Below are 22,480 nucleotides of genomic sequence, written 5' to 3' on the forward strand. Positions count from 1 at the left end.
TGGTAACTGATGGCCTGATCACCCCCTCCTGAAGATAGCCTCCTCCCCAGGCTTCTGAGTGGCAGCTTCTGCTAAGCTTCCTCCTGGCTCCCTCCCTCTTGAGACTTCTATTCTCTGCTTCCTGAGAAACACTGTGCAGCTCCAGGGCCTCAGGGGTGGCACCAGATCTGTGACAACCTCCTCTGTATCTCCAACCCAGGCCTTACTCCTGAACTTCATTCACACCTGCATGTCCATGCTTGACCCAGAGGAAACCCAGAACCCTCTCTATCAGGAAGTGGTCAACATTTTCCCAAAAAAAAGCAAGACGCACATCAAGAGGAGAGGGGCTGCAGGGAGCCAGGCAGAAGTAAGGTGACTGAGCCCGAGGGACAGAAGGGTAGAGAGACCATGGCGACTGGCCCATGTGTCCCTTTGTTCTGAGCTCTGAGTCCCTTCTTCTAAACCTGAGATTAACCATTAAAACCTACCAACCAAGAAAACCAAACTGAGCTTTAAAACAATAACTTAAAAAAGTACAGGGATATTATTCAGCCTCAAAAAGGAAAGAAATTCTCAGACATGCTACAACACAAGTGAACCTTGAAGACACTCTGCCCAGCAAAATAAGCCAGTTGAAAAAGGACAAATACCTCGCGATCCCACTGACAGAGGTCAGTGTTCCACTGAACAGGCAAGTTCATAGAAACATGGTGGGGCTGGCTGCACAACAATGAACATGTCCTTAACGCTGTGAATTGTACACTCAAAAATGACAGGGCGGTAAATTTTATGTTATGTGTATTGTACCAGCGTTAAAGAAAACAGAAGTATAAAAGAATCCATGTGGGTTTCACTACATATGCAAGAGACCTGAGATGACATTAATAAGATCGCTTCCCAGCGATTAGTTTACAGTTTGTTGTATATGTGGTGCACGAATTGTGAGTCAAGATTTTATTTTTTATTTTAGAAATCTACCTAATTTTTAACCCATGAAATGCTTAGAGAGAATAAAGACCTGAAATGGTTTTTTAAATGAGAGGAACTACGAAAAACCTCGCGATGTCTGTCTTTTTTCCTGTTTATTCTCACAGACTGTAGTTAATTAAGGCCAAAGAAGAAAAGCCGAAATGAAAGCAAAAATGTCAACTGAATAAACAACCTTATTCTTTTGTCCTTAACTCAAGAAGTAGAAAGATAAAAATTCTGTAAATGGTATGGTAGAAAAAACAAAAAGGCAACTACAAAACTTGATGGAATATATGTATATCTCCCTTTAAATACATTTATTTTCTTCTGAGACCTTGGTCTGGCTTTGCACTTGTGTTCTCATACCAAACAGAAGCAGATGGTCCCTGTGTTAGGTTTTGTTCTAGGGGAACCAACCTTTTCGGTTAGTTGAAGCATTAGTGTTATCCAGCCATTCTTCCTTCTAGTCTTACCTGCTTTCTCTTCTTAAGAAATTTTTAGATTTAAAAAAAAAAAACAATGAAGAGTGAGCATGACTAATCTCACTTTCCCCCTCTCTGAGGTAAAGTTAAGTTATAAGTCATTTATTTCTAGAGCATTAAATTCCAATCAGGCAAGAAGCAGGTAACAGACTGCTCCTGCTGGAAGACAGATATATCACCCACAAATCACAGCACCGGAGTTCACAGGAGCAAGGATCACACCCCAGCAGTGGGGTCGGGCAGGGTGCGAGGTGTCCAGTGACTGGGTTTCCACCAGTGGCCTGAGAGGACCCTGGGCTGTATACTGCCAGCTGTGCCTAACTACTTTGCGGATGGGGTAGGGTACTCCTAGGACACAGGTTGTGTTTGGTGGGTGGAGAGCCCAAGACCAGGGAAACAGAACCTCCCGGTGAGCACAGTCCCCCTGGTCATAGAGGGTGAAGTTCATCTCTATATGACCTTAAAATTCTTTTACAGTCATCTGAGGGTTGTGTACAAAATCCCAGTAGCTCCAGGGGGTGGGCCCAGCACGAGCATTCCCCAGGTGATTTGCCTTGTGGAGCCCAGGTTGACAATCCCTGCTTAACCCAGAGATGGAAGCTTTAGATGCCTGTCCCACCCCAGAGCAGCTCACTCAGAATATCTGAAGAGCAGGGTCCACGCATTACAATGCACGAAGTTCCCCAGGGGATCCCAAAGTCCTGCCAGTCCAAGGTCCACTAGTGTACAGAAAAACAGAGGGAAATTCTGCGTGTAAATAACTGATTTCAGATTCTTTTTTTTTTTTTTTTGAGCAAAGGTTTATATCTAGAAGAACACAGGGGCTCGGTGAAGAAATTTTGGAACAGAGATTAAAAAAAGGAAATTAGAATCTGTGAAGAGATATTTTACTCCCCCCACCCAACTTCCTTCACAGGACTCCAGTGGACAAGAATTAGGAGAGAGCAATCTTGGTCTTTTATCTCCTGGCAAGAATAATTCAATTGGAAAGGTACAGTGGTGTGCTGCTACTCCTATTACTAGTATTGCTACATTACTAGGAGAGAAGGAGAGGCAGGGGTGGGGGGTGGGATGGAGGAGAGAGAGAGAGAGAGACAGAAGGCACGCGCACATACAGCTAGATGGAGGGGTACTGAAGGACTGAATTTTGCTCCTCAACTTGTTCTGTGCACACTTTCTTTCCTGCACAGGCAGCCAGAGTTAAGTGACTTGAGTTTCCATTTTAATCAAGAGCAGAACTGACAAGTATCTGCATTGGATCCTTCCAGACCCCAGGAAATCTGTTACGGCTTCGAAAGAATGTTTTATGTCATGTCCCAAAGGTCAATTCTTGTGTGAGTGTGGGAACCAGACCCAGTACTAGCAGGGAATGTTAGTCATCTGACCCATCATTCTACTAGACTTCATCTAAAACATGAATGACTTTTGCCAAAATTGTCATTTTTGTTTTAACTTTGTAGCTTTTGAGATATGCGCTAAAAATGACTGTGTTTTGCTCTTTTGCAATTTTACAGAAGCCAAAGCAGACAGCTAAAGACATGGTGTCAGGTGACCTGATGAGACACACATTTATTTTTCCAACCTCTGGCATCTTGATGCTGGTAAGCACACACAAACACCGATGTCTACATGTACTGGCATAAAAGTCACAAGTCATTTCAGACTATTTTCTGTTAATGTTCCTTGTTTTGCAGTGGAAGGGGAGGGTGGACCATGAAGGCTGATGACTAAGATGAAGGAAATCCTGTCTGAGCTAAGACTGTCTTGGATGGGGGGTGGGGGTGGGGCCGGAACCCGGGCGGGAGCTGGTACAAAAGAAAGGTGGTTTTCAGATAGGAAAAGAGACTATCTCAGGCCCCCGTTGGGCCCTTGATTGTACTTGGACAGTGGTTACAATTAGGACAATGGTTAAGTAGGAAAGAAAGGGAAGCGGGTGGTTTTCCTCCTTGGGATTTCCAGCTGGATCTTCCTGTTTGAATCCACCCACTGGCCTTGCTCACCTGGGTGCTCAGGAGGAAACGGATTTGTCTGTGTGTCCTGTTCATCCCGACTGGTGCGGCCACAGCAGACAGGGAGTGTTGGTAATGCCTTGCTAGGAAATGGACAGGGCGGGTGCAGAGGGTGTCCCCTGCTACTTCAAGAAAAGTTCTCTCCTAAGATTCTGCTGGGTGTTTTGTAAGCCACGCTGCCAGACCAAAAAACCTCTTGCGTCTTCTCTCTTTGTTAAATTACACTTGGGTCGCAGAATTATTTGAACAAGATGTTCTTTGTTTTTTAAGTCTTTCCACTTGTTCTGGAAATAATTTAGTTATACCTTGACTTTCCTTTAATTAAAATTAACTTTTTGTGCTGGCATTTCTCAAACTCAGAAAAAGAAAACGCCTGTCCCAAGGCAGTGGGAAGATGCCCCTGCGCCCACCCAGCTGTGTGAACTGTTTGCTCACTGGTGAGCTTGTCTACAGCTTGGCCTCCAGGCACCGCGGGCATGGAAGATGGCAGGCTCTCACCCCACTTCCCTTCCACCCTCCCCAGTCCTGCTGGCCTAGCGCACCACGCCCACGTCCTCCCTCCCCTGTGCCCTGCTGGGCACTCTCCTCTCCTCCGCCCTGAAGGCCACACACAGAGAGAACGCCCTGTCATGGCAGAGGGGCCTACAATAATTTTTTTCTAAACTCTAGTAACAGTTGAACTCTTCTCTCTGTGTCTTCAAGCATTGTGGGTTTTTAAAAAAATGTTTTGAGCATGAAGACCCATACTTAATGAAAAACCAAACAAAACAAGACCAACCAAAACCTAAAACCAAGTAGCCAAGTAGCCATTAGCTGACATTTAGCAAGCACTACAACGCTAAGATTGCTAAGGCCTTTACATGCAATTTCTTTTTATCCCCAGAGCACACTTATGAGTTAGAACAATTTTTATTCCAGTTTTAGAAATGTAAGGAAAACTTAAAAGTAATCTGTCCAAACTCACACAGCCAAAGCAGCAAAAGCAGGTTTCCAACCCAAGACCCAAGTGAGCCTTATTCACTGTAAACCCCCTGCCACTGTCCTGCTCTTTAGTATATTCCCCTCTGAACAGCATGGTTCTAAGTCTCAGGGGGCTTCTGCAGCTTCTGCAGGTGTTTGGTGAAAAGTACAATTGCATGTAAAATCCGACATACTGGAAGATTAACACAGTCAAAGGAGAGAGAAACTAGGTCTCAAATACTGAGCTTCTGAAGGTTGCTCTCTACACATGGATAATCCCAGATGATAAATATAACTTAAAAAATTCAGTCACCTCCCCTACCCCCCACTGCTCCTGGCCTGGCCTCACTTGGACCCAGACCTGAGCCCATGAGAGGATCCGTGTATATCACTTGTAAGTGCGTATTATTCCCAGTAGGATTGGACATGTTCATTTGGCTGTATATCCTGCCGTGAACTTCTGACATGGTTATTAGCATTCTTGTTTTACATATGAAGAAAAGGAGGCCCAGAGAGGAAAAGTGACTTTTCCCAGTCTTTGGATTCAAACCTAGATGCTCCCACACTTTTTAATAGATCACACCTGTCTACCTGTTGGCACGTGGGAAATGCCGATGAAAACCATTAGAACAAACTGTGCAGCAGCACAACAACCCCAACATACGGAAGTTGGCTTTATTCCAGGAAAAGAGGGATCCTGTCATCATTCCACTGCTGACCATGGGGGGTCTCCTGCAGAGCGAAGATAAGTTGAGGAGGGTCCCTTACTCTCCAGGGCGTTTCAGTAATTCTTTCCCCAAGTTAGGACTGACAACTGTCCAACAGCGTCTCCATCTGCTCTGAGACAGTGACAGGGTGCTTACATGTCCCTCTCCCCTTCAGGCGGCTGCAGGAAATCCACCTTCATGGCCTGGAGTTTTGAAGAGGACCTGGAGAAGGAGACTTCCACAGGGGCCCTGTTCTGCCTCTGGGGTTACCCTGTGCCCACTGTCCTGCCTTCCTTGGTCGTCCTTTCTGGGCCTGTCCTGAGTGCAGCCTCTTTAGTCTCTTGTTTCTTAGAGTTCACGAGCTGTTCAGTCACCTACAAGCACAGGTCAGCCTCTCTGCAGACCCTAAAGGGACCCGAAGAAGAACAGGTCTGCCTGATGCTCCCTAGAGACCGTCATTCTCCTGTCCTCTGCCTGGGCAGTCCTTGTAGAAAAAGGAGCCAGGAGCACCCTAGGGCTATGAGCACCCATGGGTGTGTGTGCGCACCCTATGTTCTCTATTCCTCTCATCTGTCTATCGTCTATCTCTATTACCTACCCCTATCAATCATCTATCACTATCACATACATCTATTTTCTATCTCTATATATTCCATGTAGATAAATAATATATACATATACTTACATATAATAGACATATATTTAGATATAATTAGATACTATATCTATTTTAGGTACCCAACATCTTGTGGATTTTGAAAAAAAATGTGTACATATACATATTCTAAGCTAGGGATTTGTCACCCTAACACAATGATTAAGAGCAGGAGCTTTGGAATCAGCGAGTCCTGGGCTTCATCCCCAACTTTATTCCTTATGGACCTAAACAAGTACCCTGACCTGTGTGTCTCAGTCTGCATATCACAAAGTGCGATAATCCCAGAGCTGTGGGCGTTGAGCAGGCAATATGTGTCGGTGGCTTAGATTAGTTTCTGGCACCAATGCGCTCAACAAACGGGAGCTGCCGTGTTTTTCCTGTGGATCATTTTGGCTGTCCTGGATCACTGGAAGTATCTTCAAGGATTCCTCTCTCTTATGTTGTTTCCAGGGGGCCCCACCAAGACCCTCCCCTTCCTTTTCTCCAACCTGGAGCCAGCACCAGTGAGGTAAGGGTAGGGTGGGGGAGGGTGCACTAGCAGGTCCCACGGGGCTGGTCTGTTTCCTGTGTCCCTCCTTCCTGACACCAGTGTGCAATTACTGTATAGTCCTTGCTAATCAGCGTCTCTTTTCTCTAATGGACAAACCAGAGTCTTGGAGGCCTCCCAGGGAGCACACATCTTTGATCGTGTCCGCCAGCAGAAGCCCTTTCCTCTGTTCTCACGAGCCCACGTCACTCCACACAGACGGTCACACGGCCCAGAGGGCTCCACATGAAGAGTGACATAGTTATGTAATTTCTACCAGGTACCAGAAAATCAGTTCTTGTAATTCGATAACACAAACTCTTCTGTAGTCCCCACACGGAGATCACTGACCTGGGCAAAAGCAGCAACATGGGAATGTTACGGGTGGGGTTGAAACAATGCCTAGGGAAAAAGCACATCTTTCACAGCCGGATCAATGCTCCCTTTATCACCACATACAGCTAGCCTTATCCAGTGGGGTGAAGCATTTCATTTGGGAAAAAAACCACAGTTAGTAAAACTGTATTTTTATCTCCTCTTTCATTAGTTGTTCTATGACTGTATTCCTCACTCAAAAGATTTGTTTGAGTACTTTCAACTAACTCATTTTTAACTGACATCTCCACTCATTTCTGGAACAGACACTTTACTGCAGGTTTACTGTGTTTCAGGCTCTGGTGCACACAACGTACTGAACAAATAAAAGATAACTTGCCCTAACCTTTGGATTGTGGTAGCAGTAATTATGGTGAGGATGAGTGGGACAAACGTTTAATGTCTATAAGAGTTATGAAAGATGATTTAAAATCATTGATCTCTAGTGACAAAAGTTCTACCGGTTTGAGAGGGCATTCTAATTAGGTTCTTGAACAGGTATCAATTTTAAGGAACAGAGATTCCAGCCAGGCACAGGCATTCTGGTATCTGCTGCATGGGCACTCTCACAGGGCAGGGTGTCCTTCATGTCACAGGGGCTGCGGGCTCCTGAGAGGAGATAGGGTGTGTATGTAGAAAGCTAGGAAACAGAACTGGAAAGGGCTGGGGGACAGAGGCTGCTCTGTTCCTGCAAGGTGGTGACAGTGGCAAAGGTGTGAGGCAACAGCCATTGGCCACTGGCCACCCTTGTTCTTGGCCCTTTTTCCCAGCCCCTAATTGAAACAGAAGTTACGGACACATGGAGATTACTAACTCTAAATTCCACCAGTGGCTTGTAGGGCGGGTGTGCGGAGGTGGGGCTCAGGGACACCAGACATTCCAGCAGAGCCGCCTTCTTGCCACTGACCGAGTTTTCTAGGCATGCAAGGTTTAATGTCTCCCTGGAAGTGACACCATTGTGCAATCCTGCCATGCCAATGCAAGCTCAGGAAAACAACCATGCGACCGTTTTCTCTGCCCCGTCAGTCGATCAAGAGGAGGGAGGCTATTGCAGCTCACCGAAGGCCCCCTATGAGATTCTGGGCTGTGGAAACACCTTTAGGATTCTTTCCCTCCCCTCTCATCACACAGGACTCCACCCAAGTTACAGGGACCAAAGCCTATCCACCAACGGGGGCCACTTCTGCTATATTTCCAAATACACAGGAGCGCCTTCTGTTTACTTAGTCTAGTCGAGAAAAGAATGGGAACCGTGTTTTCCTCCTGCCTGCCACACCTGCTGATAACTTGCCTCCGACTTGCTGCTGCTTAGCTTTTTCTTTGCACTTGTCTCTGTGGTTTACGCGTGCCAAATGTGACTGGTCCTTGGCTTCCAAGAGCAGATTTTTATTTGGAAATAATTTTGATTTGCAGAAAAGTTGCAAAGATAATTCAAAGTGTCTCCTACACCCTTTGCTCAGACACCATGATGCCGAGTCAACATCTTACATTACTTTGGCATATTTTGTCAAAATTAGTTAGTTATTGACATGAGTACAGTAGCGAAACCATAGACTCATCAGAATTTTGGTAGGTTTTCCGCTAATGTTATTTCTCTCCTTCCGGATACTGCACTGTACTTAGAAGAGCATTTCTTTTTCTTCAAAAGAATTTGTTGCTCCAAAAACCAGCCCCAGTCAAGGCAGCAGAACACAAGCTACCAGAACACTCAGGACACATCAGCCGTCTGCCAGGAGCAGCGGGAGGGAGACGGGGAGGTACCAATTCAAGGAGACTAGATGCAGGACCACAGGGGCTTGATGTCTAACAGGCAAAACTTACAGGGGGAGCTGCCAGAGACTCGCACTTCCTCTGAAATTCACTCCCTGGCCACAAGGCCGGGATTGGACTACCTGCCATGAATCTCCCTGAGAAATTAGATATCCCCTTTTCCTTTCGTGAATAATCAAAAGAAAAAACCACATCACAGGGAAGCCCATGAAAATGCAGGTTAGTGAGTCATTCGGGTCTTCCTCTGTCCCAGGAGAGTCCCATTCAGTGAAGGAGAGATACAAGAGGAGTGGAGATAGGTAGCCACCAAGTGACCTGCTCATCCTCTCGTCTCATCAAAGTTCCATTCACTGAATTCCGGAAGCTTCTCACACCCTAAAGATAAATAGCCTGATGTAGTATCTTTACTTTTAAGTCATATACTGGAACAGCTCAAATGCTTTCCGGGAAAAGGATTCCTATCCCCAATGACACAGCCGGGAGGATGAGAGCCCACTTCTCTCTGCTCAGGAGAGGCCTGCAGCAGGCGTGGACGCCTTGCATTCTCAGTCCCGACTCTCCGGCTCACCTGGAGCACCCTAGCACGGACACCGCACAGCAGCTCTTCTTCAGCCTTCCCTCATGCCCCAGAACCAAAGCATCAAGTGACTTGTCCTGGGTCAAACAGTCAGTTAGTAGCCAGGCGGCCATGAGGTTTTGTCATCCCCCAAGAATACTGTGGGTCCTTGGCCCAGCAGCTACCAGCTAGGCACACACTGCCTGGTTCACAAGCTGACTCAGCCAAGCCTGGGCTTCCAAGTTTCACCTACCAACTGATGCCAGCAATACAGCGAGGGGCCAATTTCAGAGCTTTCTCTGAAGTCCTCTACTCAAAGATAAACAGTCTTTTTCAGATTAAAAGAACAAGGCATTTCAAGACCATCTTTCATGTATCATCATCACTACCGGACATTATGTTGAAAAGCTGCATGTTTACCACTTGCATTTTCCCTCAGATTTTCTCTATGACTTAATCGGAGTGTGTCACCCATTTTTTTACCCTCTCTCCAGGAAGATACTTAGACAAGCCTTTGATTTTTATTATGTTACCAAAGTTTTATTTTCTGTTCTAGAATTTGTACTTGAATGTCAACTTCTCTCTCTCTCTGGTTCCAGATATACCCACGGACAGTGCTAGAGTGGCGTCCCGCCATCCTCCCTGCATGTCTTCCTCTAGCTCTGGGATGCTCTGATGGGTCCCTGGTGTTCTGTACCGCAGCCAAGTCAGACAAGCCACCGGGGAGAACTGCTTTCACTGTCTCTGAGATACGCTTGTTTTTCCATCAAGAAGGAGCCCTGTGATATTTTCCTTCTCTTCTTAGGGGATCCAGATTTTGAACAATAGGACTAAAGCTCTAGGGAATTCTGGAGGAGAGCTGTTCTCTGTGATTCTTAAATACAGCATCGAGAGCATCTTAGCACTATACATTTTTCATAATTTAAATAAAGTGATTGAGAGGAGAAGAGGAAATCTTTAGAACATATTAGTACTACTGCTGCTCTTTCTCTCTCTCTTTCTTTTTTTGTTGGGGAGGTGGGGGAAAGGTATGGCCATGCATAGGAGCATCATTTTTCAAGTGTATTTTTCAGGGCATGGATTCCTAGAAGGCACCCTGGGAACTAAAGCTAGCGCTGGAGGCAGTCCGGAGCCCAGCATTTTCTGGGGCGCACACAGGGTTACATACACCCTGATACCTATGAGACTCTGAAGTCTGTGGCCTGTATCCCCAGCTGAGGTCATGAGGTCAGCCCAGCCCCTCCGCATATTTAATCGAAGGGAAAGAAGGTCTTTGTTCTCTGGAATTCTCTTCCTCCCAGAATCACACAGGACTGGTTTCTTAGATCTTCAAGGCTGCTGCCCCATCTCTTAAGATAACTAACAATGCTCAGCATAGGCTGCAGTGAGTGCTTTTGCTTTTAAGTCGCCTGGAAGGACAGAACATGCTGCTGCCAGAACCTCCCCTGACGTAGGCCCAGCAGACACCTTGAGCACTTGCTCTGTGCCATTCTCCAGGGCACTTCACACGTGTCCACTCATCTGATGGCCCCTAACCCTAGAGGTAGACACCACTGGTAACATCCCCACGGCAGGACGGAGGGGGTTGATGAGTGCCAGGGGTAGGCAGCAGCTCCCCAGCTGCAGAGCTGGGAATGGCCCCCAGGTAGTCTGCCTTCAGAGTGTGGGGTGGTAGCCATTACGCTGCACTGCCTTTTAGGAAGGGCCCTCTGCAAATCACTTGGCACCTTGGCATTGCACTGAAGACGGCAACCTGAACAACAACAGGGAGTGCTGCCCACAGGTGCACATGCAAAGCCCACGTGTTTCACCTCGGGTCCTGCACCCAGGCTGCCCAGTGTGATTTCTGCTTCCTTTTCTCCTTTGGACACCTGATTACATTGCTCCGCCCCTGCTCTGGGCTCATCAGAAGGGTAGGGGAGAACCAGGCTCTCAACACAACACTTTGTTAGTCACAGTCAAGAGCAAGGAGAAAGCACAAGTAGTAGACTCAAACACTGAATCTCAGGAGCACTCGTACTATCGACATATAGTCTGACGCTGGGAAACTTGATGCAGTGAGCAAGTGTCTGGGTTCAAATCCCATGTGTGCCACTTATAAAGAGTGACCTTGGGCATGTCGTTTAAACTCTTTGTGCCTCTGTATTCCCATCTGTAAGATGGGGGGGGTAATAATTACTTACATCATAGATATGTTTTGCGATGAGGCTCAGAATAATTAAGAAACACAAATTGGCACATAGGAAGTACTCATTCAATAATTATTCTTTTTGCTAACTATTTGTAGCTGTTTCTTCTACAATCTTTTCAAGCAACAATGAACAGCCCCTTTTACTGAACTGACCTATCCCTGGAAAGAGTCCTTGGTGCAAATAGGCAATGAGGCAGGATTCTTGAGCACAGCACACAAATAGGGGAGGGGCTGAACCTGTCACAATCAAGAGAACTATTTTAATGAATACAGTTAAAGACCAAGAAATTATTTTATGAGGAACAGCCACTAAAGGCTGTCACTTCTGCCTAGTGGTAATAAGTTAATAAGTAAAAGACCCACTGTTGAGCATCAAATTGCATGTCTGTTGAATAATACTATTAATATGTCTCTAATAAAATAACTCATACATATTGATCTGTTTTTAGTTGTTGACTTAGAATCTAAAGCCTGGGGACATTAAATAAATTGACAAGTTATTCCCACTGTCTCTCAATAGAATACTTTGGCTCAGTGGTTCCAATCTCTGGCATCAAGTGGGAATGCGGACTCCGAGGCCTCACCCCAGCAAATCTGATGAGAAGGTCCGCAGAGCAGAAGTCTGATTATTTTTAGTGGACTTTCCAGGTAAGTGTAGGTGTCCAAGGATTGTACTCTGAGAAGCTAGACAATAAATGCCCTAGGTCCCACCCAAGGATTAGAGAGCAAAGGGATGGAGGTGAGTTTGCAGCCTCTGACAGATTTTAGAGGAAGGCAGAGGGGTGTATCACCTTTGACATAGAAATGGCCTTTGTAAGAAGCTGGGGAATATTCTCTTCCTGTTCAAAGTATAGAAACCAGGATTTAGGAGACTGGGTAGGGCTGCATTGAGGACTCAGATATTTTGACATGAAGCCCTTTCCAGCAATTTTAGGATCAGTCCTAGGTAAGATTTCCCGGACTCTTACCATCCTTAGGAAAGAAAACACTGATGTGACAAAAACGATCCTCAGGGACAAAGGGGTGTGGGAAACAGAATGGGCAAAGCAGGATTCAGTGCTTTCCTTTCTAGAAACCTCATTTGTCTGAATGTGTACCTATTGCTCTGGCTCATAACTGAGGAAAGTCTTCTAATGTCATATGTGCATAACGACCCACAAGAGTCAAATATCCAGGTTCTGATCTTCTTACATCAGAACATGTACAAAGGCAGAAACAGACCTCAGTTTTAAGAAAACTTTGACCTGGAATATTTTGGTCAAAGTCTTTAACTTCCCAATCTCTGAACTGGGGCACAAGGCAGCAGAAAAATAAGGGTAAAGGTTCTTTTCCAAGCTAGGATAGTTCTTCCTTGCTCACAGCCTTTAAAGATCTTTGTTTTACATGATGATAGAACTATGTGAATATAACAGAATTTAAATGAAAGCGCAAATACAGCTTCCCAATCACCCTGCGTGTGCACTTGACCTAGAGTGGGAACCCTTGAGAAGAGAGGGAATTCCCAACAGGAGTCCTCTGGGAAATCAGGTGTAACAGAAATTATATTCCAACACAGTACAGAGAGGATGGGGTCCAGGACACCTAGGAAGTCCCTTCAATTTTGAGCCCCAGTTTAAACATTTGTGTCCTCACCTGAAGAGACCCAACAAACCTGTGGCAGTTCAGCCACACTACAGAAACCTCAGTAAAAGTGGCTCCTATTATTTAAGCACGATGTTAAAATCTCATAGTGCAATCACCAGTACAATGACAATATTGACAGAGCTCACTGGGATGGCGGGGCTCCTGGGGTGAGGGGCACACAGTAACGGGGCACAGGTGGGAGCTCTAGCAGCTCCCAGTGCGGCTCTTCCAGGGCCAAACCAAGTGCTGGCATAAAACCGAGGGTTCAGCCATTGTTTCCTCCCTCCCTCAGGTTACGATGAACTACGTCGCTGGTAGACCTCTACGCCCCTCCTCTCCCCACCAAGCCTTTTATTTAAAAGCACAAGAAAACTGCCAAGGACAGTACAGTACCTAGCACCAGCTTCCGAGTTCCACATAAACGTTTCTCCCCTGAACTTTGGCGCCTTGTTGCCTTGAGTACGTACGACAGCCTTCCCTGGCTTCTAAGGCTGGAGCCTTGCCTAAACTTAGAAAAAGGATGCCGCAGGCTACATTTTAAATTATTGGCTCCCGTGGAAGGGCTGATGCCTGCAACGCACAGATTGACGGTGGGGAACCTAAGGGAAGGCAAACCCGAGAAATTCCTTGGGACCAGCGAGTTTTCTCAGAACCTGGGCAGGGCAGGGGCTGTAGGAGGGCACACTAGCACACACAGACACGCCGAGGTGAGCAGGCACGAGCTGCATTCTGGCAAGGGCACGCAGTGTCCCAACCACTCTCTGGCGCGCGAAGAGAAGCCCGTGAACGGGAGCCAGGACTTACCGCCAGGCTGTTGTGGGCCAGGAGTCCCACTGTCAGGGCCACCGGCAGCAGCCACCTGGATGGGAGAGGGCGGAAAAGCGCCATGAGCGTGCGGCCCTAGCTTGGCAATTCCTTAAAGTTACATGGAAGGGCCCCGTTTGCGAGAGCCAGGGGGACAGAGCAGAAAGTCGCTTACCGCTGCAGAGCAGGGCCCAACGGCGTGCACTGGTCTCTGCCCATGATCCCAATTCAGCCAGTCTGGGCTCAGGTCGGTCCCTCCTAGCGTGGAAGGCGAGAGAGAAAGCGGGCTAAGCAGTGGCTCAGGAGTTAAGCGTCTTAAACGCCACCGCTTCTGTCGGTGAGATGTGGGAGCCGGGTGCGCTCCCCCACCTCTTTGCACTACGAGATAGAAGAGAGGGGAGCCTTCCTACCTAGGCCCTGGTTGGTGCTGCTTAGGCGCGGCCCCTCGACCCCCATCTTCCCCTCCCATTCCTAACAGACTGCTCAGGGCGCCCCAAGTCCGTCCCCTCCGCCTGGATCTCGGCGTCCCTGGGCTGCTCTCACCTCGGGCCCGGCTTCCGCCCCTACTAGCGTCCGCTGGCGGTGCACCAGCGCCGCGCCCGCCCTCTCCGGCTCCTCGGGCGCCGGCCTCCGGGCCCGCGCGTCCGCCCTCTGTCCGGGCAGTCTGCGAGCGAGGGGACGCAGGGTCGCGCCGCGGAACCCGCTGGCTGCGGAGCAGAGCCCTGGCGCCCTGGTGCGCGGCAGCCACAATCTCCGGGACGCGCGCTCCCGCCGCCTCTTACCCGCGTCGTAGGGTCCTCCCCTTTGAGACGCCGCCCGCGCGCCGCCGAGGGGAGGGGGCAGCGCCAACAAATTGAGGAGCTCGCCTGGCCTCACTCAGGTCTCCGCTGCAAGCCGCCGCGTCCCGGACAGCGCTCCGCGCTCACGCGCCGGCCCTTCGAGAGCGATCCGCCCTCCGCGGCCCCCAAGAACCCGACCGCGGTCCCCCACCGCCAGCCGCCGGTTGCCGCCGCCTTGGGCGCGCCACCATGGGGCCCGGGCTCGGCGTCTGGCTGCTGCTGCTGCCCGCAGCCCTTCTGCTCCACGAGGACCGCAGCCGGGCCGCTGCGAAGGTGAGTCCCGGCCGGCTGGGCTCCTCGGCGCCCCGCCCTGCGCTCTGGGCGCTCCGCGCTACCCCTTTGTCCCTGGCCAGAGCCTCCCGCCCGCCCCTCGGGGTCGCTTGTACCACGGCCAGGTGCACTCTTCCCGATCTCCCCTGGTAATTCCTGTGGGCTGCGATCGCACATGCATTAGGAAGCTTCCTTTGTTGTGGCTTGGGTAAGGGCGAGTTAGAGGACTCCCCAGGGCCGGGGGGTCAAGCGAGGCAGAACTTGGTGCGCACTGTGTGGGTGAGGGTGCCCGGGAGTCAGCGGGATTTGAACTCGTACCGCGGGGCGATCTGCGACTGGCCTCCTTCACCTGCCCTGGGTGCCCGGGCTGAGTTGGGGGCGGGAGGGGTAGATACGCGCTCCCCACGCTGATCGGAGCCCCACACATGTGCCCAGGAGTCTCTTTGGGCGTGTTTCTCTCGTTTTTTGGAGACTGGTGGTTGATGCTGAACAGTCTGGGCTGTTTGCCTGGAAACAGCTGTGTCTTTGCTTTCCCACGACTTGCTGTTGCTAAAGCACGCTCGAGAGCAGAAGTGGGACTCTCCTGCATTGCAGCTTTAAAAAGTTACCATACTCGATTCGTTGTCTTTTATTAATATATTAAAAAATTATAACCACATTTATATTTGAGTGTGAAACCAAAATGAAACTCCATCTCATTGTTCTTTGTACAAATTGTTTTCCTAGTTTTCATTTCCTCCAGCTATGTGCTTGTCCGGAATGGAGCTGGGATTTCAGTTCGCAGGAGTAAAGGCTTCCAGCTCTGGACTGTCCTCGATGTAACGCTCTTCCCTCTTCCCTTCCCTTCTGACATAATAAAGACCGCAGCTATTCCCTAGTGTCAAAGCCTTGTAGGCGAAATTGCGGGAAGGTGTGGCTCCTAAACACATTTTGCCCCCCCCCCCCATGTTTAAAAATGATATTGCTACTTACCACATTTCTCATGGACTCTTCCTGTTTCAAATGCTAATCTTGCTCTTGGGTTTTCAGTTAGTTTGTTTCTTCTCTTCTGGAAGAATGATATTCACTGACTCCACTTCACTGTATATAAATTAAATGTTACATGCCAGAATAAACTGGTACTACCACACATGTCCAACCATCGAGAGTTTGACTTCTTCACTGGCTATGGGAAGGAGTAGTGAGGTTATACTAGCAGCTAACCTCAGGTTGTTGCTCTTAGCCCACTGTCTAGCCTTACACTGAAGTCAGTTATTTAAACAGTCTCCAGTGACAATGACAAACTACTTTCAAAAGAGGAGGCCCCAGAACACTTTCTTTGGGTGTAGAAATATCGACCCAGAGATAAAACACTACCAAGGAGAGATTGCTAAACCTGATGCCAAGTCAATGAGAGGAAGTTCTGTATTTGGAAATACGAACCTCTGTTTGAACTTAGATGTTTTGATTGATAATATTAATAAAGCAAAGCTAATTATAAGAGCCAGCTTTTCAAACAGCCAGGACTTTAAGGAATCAGCCAGTTGCTGATGGAAACTCTAACCTGGGGAATAAAACTCATTACTGTCGAGGTGGGGATTTTTTACTTCCCTTTACTCTGTAAAGCCCAGGTACATTCCTGTCCACTAGCTTTGCTCCATCTGTCAAGTTATCACAGTGTTTTAAGAAATCTGGCGTGTAGATGCCCCTCGATTGCCAAGTGACTTACCAGATTTTTCGTTACACTATATTTTTCCTGGCTTAATTACCAAGAGATGCATATGACTATGGACATATAAGAAAATCCATTTAAAAATAATGCCTGGCTAAATTTAAAAATTGTCTCACTTTTCATGTCATCAATAACATTTTTTGCCTAACTTCTTCCAAAGTCAGCTGTTCGGTATACCAAAAAGTTGAAATAATTCCAATATTGATCCAAGCAAAATATAATTTAAAGATACATTTTGAATGATAAGGTGTTACAAATCAATCAAATCCTACTCTCACAGCTAACATGAATGATTCTTTGATTACCTTCTCCTTTGGATTAATGGAATCACATGTGACCTGCATTTGTATATCCAAATGTCACCTACTATGTGCTGGGCACAAATGGCATTTATTTATTTTATATATAAAAGTCTGTTTGATTTTGCATTTGTCCACATCTTCTGTGGTTATACTGTTCATTTACTAGTGGGTTCATTTACTAAGTCAGTGGTTTTGGCCACACCTACCCCCAATTCTTCTTTCTTAGGCAAGAAAGGAGGAGCAGGGTGCAGGCCTGAGACAAAAATGTGCACATAGTGTTATGATGGTGAGTGCCTTGTGTTCTCAGTCATACAGTTCTCTTGGACTGAATGAATTGTTCCTTCTGCAGCCTCCAAACTTCCCCCTCCAATGGGTCTGTGTGATGCTGCTGAACAAATTATTTCTCGAGATCGGAAATATGAACTTTACTTGAAGTGTGGTGATGCTTCTTAACAAATTACTGCTTGGGGTCAGAAATGTGAACTTTGCCCAAGTGTCCTGATGCCTGCCTATCAATACTGGCATCTCCAGACCATGAGTCACCACTCCTGTGACCAAATGACTTAGGACTCAAGTCATTGAGATTTAATTTCCATGTGGGTGGGGACTGCGTTCTACTGGAAATGTACTTTAAATGAGAAGACTGGTATCTGATGTAGTCCCAATGACAACAACATGAACCCAACATTTTGGGAGTGAGATTGGTGAAGATAGAATCCAAATCATCATGTTCTTGGTGTGTAGAATAGGACCAAGGGGGAGGGAAGTCTCTCTCATGCTTCCAGGGGGAATAATGTACATGAATTATGTGTGTGAAAGAATGTACTCTTACAGAATTACTTGTGGTATATATTAGTCATATCACACAGAAGACAGTGGTTTAGGGACAAGAGGATCCTAACTTTTGTGTCTGCTTTGATGAAGTGGATGATTCTGGAGGACTCCCCAGTACCTCGGTTTCCCTGGCGGATCTGGGCCTGTTCCCAGGGATTTATCCCTTCCTTCCTTCATTCTGTACGAGCTCCCTGACCACGTCTTCGTGCCGTGCACTCTGCCAGGTGCTGGCCATGCAACACTGACTGAGGCCCACTCTCTGCCTCCAGAGAGGTCTCTGCCTAGACAGAAATACTGAGAAAAAAAGAGACAGTTAGAACTCATGCTGGTAATTGCTACAATCAAGATAATCCAAGGGCCGTGGAAGCACCTAACCCAGCTTTGGGGAACTCAGAAAATTCTGGGAGTACATCTCACCTCTAAATCTGAGGAAGAAATAGAAGCTATAAACCCAGCATGTTTTTTTTTTTAATATATGCACTCTTGTGGTGTATCATACACGGGTGTGGTGATTCTGCTGGTTCTTTTGCAAGTCTAAGGGTCTTTGCATTTGAAGGTGATCCCAAAGTTTCCTCCTTTGAGATACCAAGATATCATTGTGTCTGTTATCAGCAGTCCCGATAGCTGAACTTTTGTCTCGGAGGGGCAGAGAGACAATGAGGGCCAGATCTGGGAGCGCACAGAGGGATGAGAAGCACGTAGGTCTGAGTTGGCGCCCTGAGATTGGTGGTGGGGCTTCTGAGGCTGCAGGGACACTGGGACGTTTGGAGAGGGGAGCACGGGTGACTGATGCCAGGCAGGAGCACCTTTAGGAACTGACCCAGAAAACCTCCCCTCACTAGGGCAAGGACAAGAGGGAACTCACGAAGCCTTACATTATTCATTAACAAGACTGTTGGCAAATGTCTTGGGACTGGTAAGGAAGGACGTCACATAACAAGTTCAGCTATCTAGTCAAGAGCTGGTAAAGACTTTCCAGACTAATTGAACCCACAAGTGAGTTTCTAAAACAAATCCTTTTAGAAATCAGGAGGGCAGTAAGAAGTGAGTAAGTGACAATTCTTGTTTTGCTGAGGTATACAATGTTTGATATAACAATTGTTCCAGAAATTGAAAAAGGATTAACTTCATTAAAATGTCTCTCAAGCAGATTTGGTATTTTGAGTTTGTGGGCTAGAGTAAGCAAAAGCAACAATAGAATGCCTAAAATAATATCACTAGAGCATTGTTTTTCCTGCTATTATTAAACAACCAGTAAAAAAATGTTGACTATAGAACAATACAAAAGACATATTCCTACCATTCTTACTCATACAATAAAAGGGGATGCAAAATAAACCAGAACATAGTTCAATTGTCAGTTTCTTTTGAGGAGTTTAACACTGTAAGAATTACTTTGGGGTTAATATTTTTATAGTCTGGTACATGGTGAGCTGGTTCAATCCTATGTCTCCCCACCACCCTCTGCCCCATTGTTCTCCTGGTCTTACTCCTGTAACATGAGTCTACTCTAGTCTTCTTTCTAGTTCTCTGCTTCTTTTTTCTTCTCCCTCTTCTAAAGCCCACAGTGGGTATACCGCATGGGTAGGCCTCAGCTCGCCTCTCTTTTTTCTCCACCCTTATTACCTGGGGAGATCTCCTGCCATGGTTCGTTACCGTCCAGGAGGGTGACTCCAAGCCACCTGTTTTGAGCTTCAGTTTAGTATCTTCACATTCCTATGGAACATCTTACCTGGGCTGCCCAGCTTTGATTACAGACTTATTAGCAAGTATGTCCAGAACTGAGCTTACTATCTTACACTCAGATCGACTGCACGTCCCAGCTCTCTCATTTTGGTCATTGGCACCCCTGATATTCTCGATGCTTGGCCGTGGGACCATGACTACCTCTGGAGAGGCCTCTCTCTTCCCTCTCTTTTATCCTCCATGTCACTCAGCCACCAGGTCAACCCTTCTTTCTACATGCTTCTTAGAGTCCCCCTGCTTTCTCTTTCCATGGTTGTGGCCTCCCTGGAGGTCTCTTGCCCTGGTGCCAGCATTGCCACAAACCCTGCTGACTCCCACCCCTTCTTTCAGCCTCCTGATCCCTTCAGAGATCCCGCTTATGACCACACGATCCCACCGCTCAGGATCTGATAGTGGCGGCCCACTCTCTGACCAAAGGTTTCCATTCCTTTGGCTGGGTAGTTTTTGCTCACTTAAAAGTCAAGTCTTTATTTTTTAGAGCGGTTTTGGGTTCAAAGCAAGATTGAGAGAAAGGTACAGAGATTTCCCACATAACTCCTATGTCCGCACAAGCATATCCTCTCCCATTATCAATGTGCCCCACCAGAGTGGTACCTTTGTCACAATTGGTGAACCTATATTGACACATCATCATAGTTTACATTAGGGTTCACTCTTGGTGTTGTGCATCTAGGGGCTTGGACAAATGCGTAGTGACATGTATCCACCATTACGGTATCACACAGAGTATGTTCACTGCTCTAAAACTCTGTGCTCTGCCTGTTCATCCTTCTCCACCCCAGACTTTTCACAACCACTGATCTTTTTACTGTCTCCATAGATTTGCCTTTTCCAGAATGTTGTATAGTTGGAATCGTAGAGAATGTAGCCTTATCAATCATATCAGCTTCTTTCACTTAGTAATATGCATTCAAGTTCTTTTCATGGCTTGGTAGCTCATTTCTTTTCGGCCTTGAATAATAACTGTTATCTGATGTACCACATTTTACCTATCTCTTCACCTACTGAAGGGCACCTTGGTTGCTTACAAGTTTAGGCAATTTTAAATAAAGCTGCTATAAACATCCCTGTGTAGGCTTTTGTGTGGATATGTTTTCAACTTATTTGAGTAAATACTGAAGCACTTAATGGCTGGGTTGTAAGGTCAGAGTATGTTTAGTGTTATAAGAAACCGCCAACTGTCTTCCAAAGTCGCTGTACCATTTTGCATTCCCATCAGCAATGAGTAAGAGTGCCTGTTGTTGCACATACTCCCCAGCATTTAGCGTTGTCAGTGTGTTGGATTTTGGCCATTCTAATAGGTGTGTGGTGGTATCTCATTTCAATTTGGCTTGGTTTTGCATATCTCTCACACTATAGATCCGTGGAATTTATCTGCCCTTATTCTTCACTTCATTCTAACATGCAGCTTGGGTAATTGTCATGAGGAGCGAATCTCTGTATTCCAGGAGAATACACTGACGTCCCCTTGGGCCTTGGTCCCTAATGTATTAGATGAGGGTAATTGCAGGGTCTTCGGATACCCTACTATTGCTCAGTGCGATGAAGCAAGTAAGCATTCAAGAAATGTTGGGTATTGTCGCTGCTGTGTGGCTGAGACCACGTCCTCTTCTGTCTTTGGTTTGACACCTCTGAAATTATGAGGTACTGGAGGACAGAGCTTCTTTGTTAAAATGTTCGCACTGCCTGGGCAAGTGCTTAACACATGGAGGGAAATCATTAATTACTTGTGATTGATTCCAATATGTCTGGCTACCATTTGCCCACGGCCCCTTAGGAGAGTCTCAGTGGAGCTGTGTGCTGACTCAAGTAGATTCTGTTGCGTTGCTGACCCCAGTGGTAGTTTTAAAAAACACAAGAAAAGTAATGCCAAGTGAAGGTGTTTCCTCTCAATTTGAAATTTAGAGTAGATATTCCACCGTAGACTAAACACAACTTGGAAATGTATACAATGCTGAACTCTTTATGTAAATAGTTTATTCCATGGTTTAGTAATATTCCTAGCTTTGCTGCATTTGGTTTTCAATCTGAACACTGTAAGAACATTTTATGTCATAGGAGTTTTAAAGCCTGCTTGATTTGTGTTAAAGTAAAAGACATGTGAAGTGTCTGAATCAGACGTTAAAGCAATACACTACACGCCACTCGGGCTTCTGTGTGTCTCTTGGTTGTGTCTCTTGCTGATAAAGGAGAATTCTCCAATCTCCTCATTTTTTATTGCTCTTGGAATTAGTACCTTGTTCAGAATTTTGGAATCACCATTTTTTACTACTGAATAAATGTCTTAGTGTACTGGGGGCATTTCTTATTCAGGTAACAGCAAGAGATACTGTCTGTGACCTGGAAAAAGCCATTTGATGTCAGTTGTCTAGTCTCATGTCACCAAATATACCAGCAATTGGAGAAGCCATTTGTATGTTCACTCAGAGTTTAGTTGATTAAATAAATTCTGTCCAACTCAGTGGAACATTTAGAGAGTGTTCCTATATTTGACATTTAATTAAAATTGTTTTAAAATTTTTATTGACTTTCTCCTTTAGAAAATAAACATACCAGTTTATGAAGAACAAAACCCAGTGTTTTCTAGTTGTAACTCTACATTTCCAAAACTTTGCACCAAGTTCTAGCATGGCAGGGTGTGTCTGCATTTCACGAAGATGCATCTTACCGAACACTGATCTTTTAGCACATGGGGCGTTTCTGAGGATAGTTAGTATGGGTTTTCTGCTTCAGAATGTTACAAAAACCCAATGACCCAATGCTAACTATTTTGTTATTTTTCCTTCATGTCTTTTAAAGATATAATATTAGCGTATATTTTAATAAGAGGAAGATTAGGCTTCTACAACTCTAACAATACTTTATTTTTATAAATTAAGAATATTTTGTAATATGAAAAATGATTAAAATTATTATAAAATCCACAATTATCCTTTTATGCAGCTAGTGACTTATTTTGCACACAGGAGCGTTTATTTCCATGTCTCTGAGAGCATCAACTTTAAAAAGTCATCTAAATACAAGCAACTCCTGTTCTTAGTTAGATTTAGTTTTTGAGTTGCATTTTAGAATTTTTAAAAGAATACAGTAACATTTTAATGTCACACAGTTATTATTGAGTCTCATGAAACTTATTTGCTAGGTCCAGGCTTATTTCTGTGTCAGA

General features: G+C 46.1%; 2 protein-coding genes across 6 annotated transcripts in view; one reads left to right on the forward strand and one right to left on the reverse strand.

Moving 5' to 3' along the window:
* The window catches only part of COL4A2 (collagen type IV alpha 2 chain), a 189,299-nt gene extending 173,520 nt beyond the window's left edge, over positions 1-15,779 (reverse strand). Inside the window, exons 1-3 of one of the 3 annotated variants that reach the window (XM_037038350.1) lie at positions 15,694-15,779; positions 13,788-13,870; positions 13,613-13,667 (exon numbers count right to left, since the gene is read on the reverse strand). In XM_037038350.1, coding sequence (XP_036894245.1) covers positions 13,613-13,667; positions 13,788-13,831 — 99 coding nt within the window. In that variant the 5' untranslated portion in view covers positions 13,832-13,870; positions 15,694-15,779. Of the gene's footprint in view, positions 1-13,612; positions 13,668-13,787; positions 13,871-14,155; positions 14,344-14,394; positions 14,482-15,693 lie in introns of those variants that run through there. The other 2 variants (XM_037038349.1, XM_037038348.1) reach the window with 2 other exon arrangements.
* COL4A1 (collagen type IV alpha 1 chain) overlaps positions 14,500-22,480 on the forward strand; it is a 152,606-nt gene continuing 144,625 nt past the window's right edge. For 2 of the 3 annotated variants that reach the window (XM_037038353.1, XM_037038352.1), the window contains exon 1: positions 14,500-14,724. In XM_037038353.1, the coding sequence (XP_036894248.1) occupies positions 14,641-14,724 (84 nt within the window). In that variant the 5' untranslated portion in view covers positions 14,500-14,640. The remainder of the gene's footprint in view (positions 14,725-22,480) is intronic. The other variant, XM_037038351.1, reaches the window with a different exon arrangement.

Source organism: Sturnira hondurensis, unplaced genomic scaffold (assembly GCF_014824575.4).
Source record: "Sturnira hondurensis isolate 20B ecotype Veracruz unplaced genomic scaffold, ASM1482457v3 Scaffold0024333, whole genome shotgun sequence".
Taxonomy (NCBI): Eukaryota; Metazoa; Chordata; class Mammalia; order Chiroptera; family Phyllostomidae; genus Sturnira; species Sturnira hondurensis.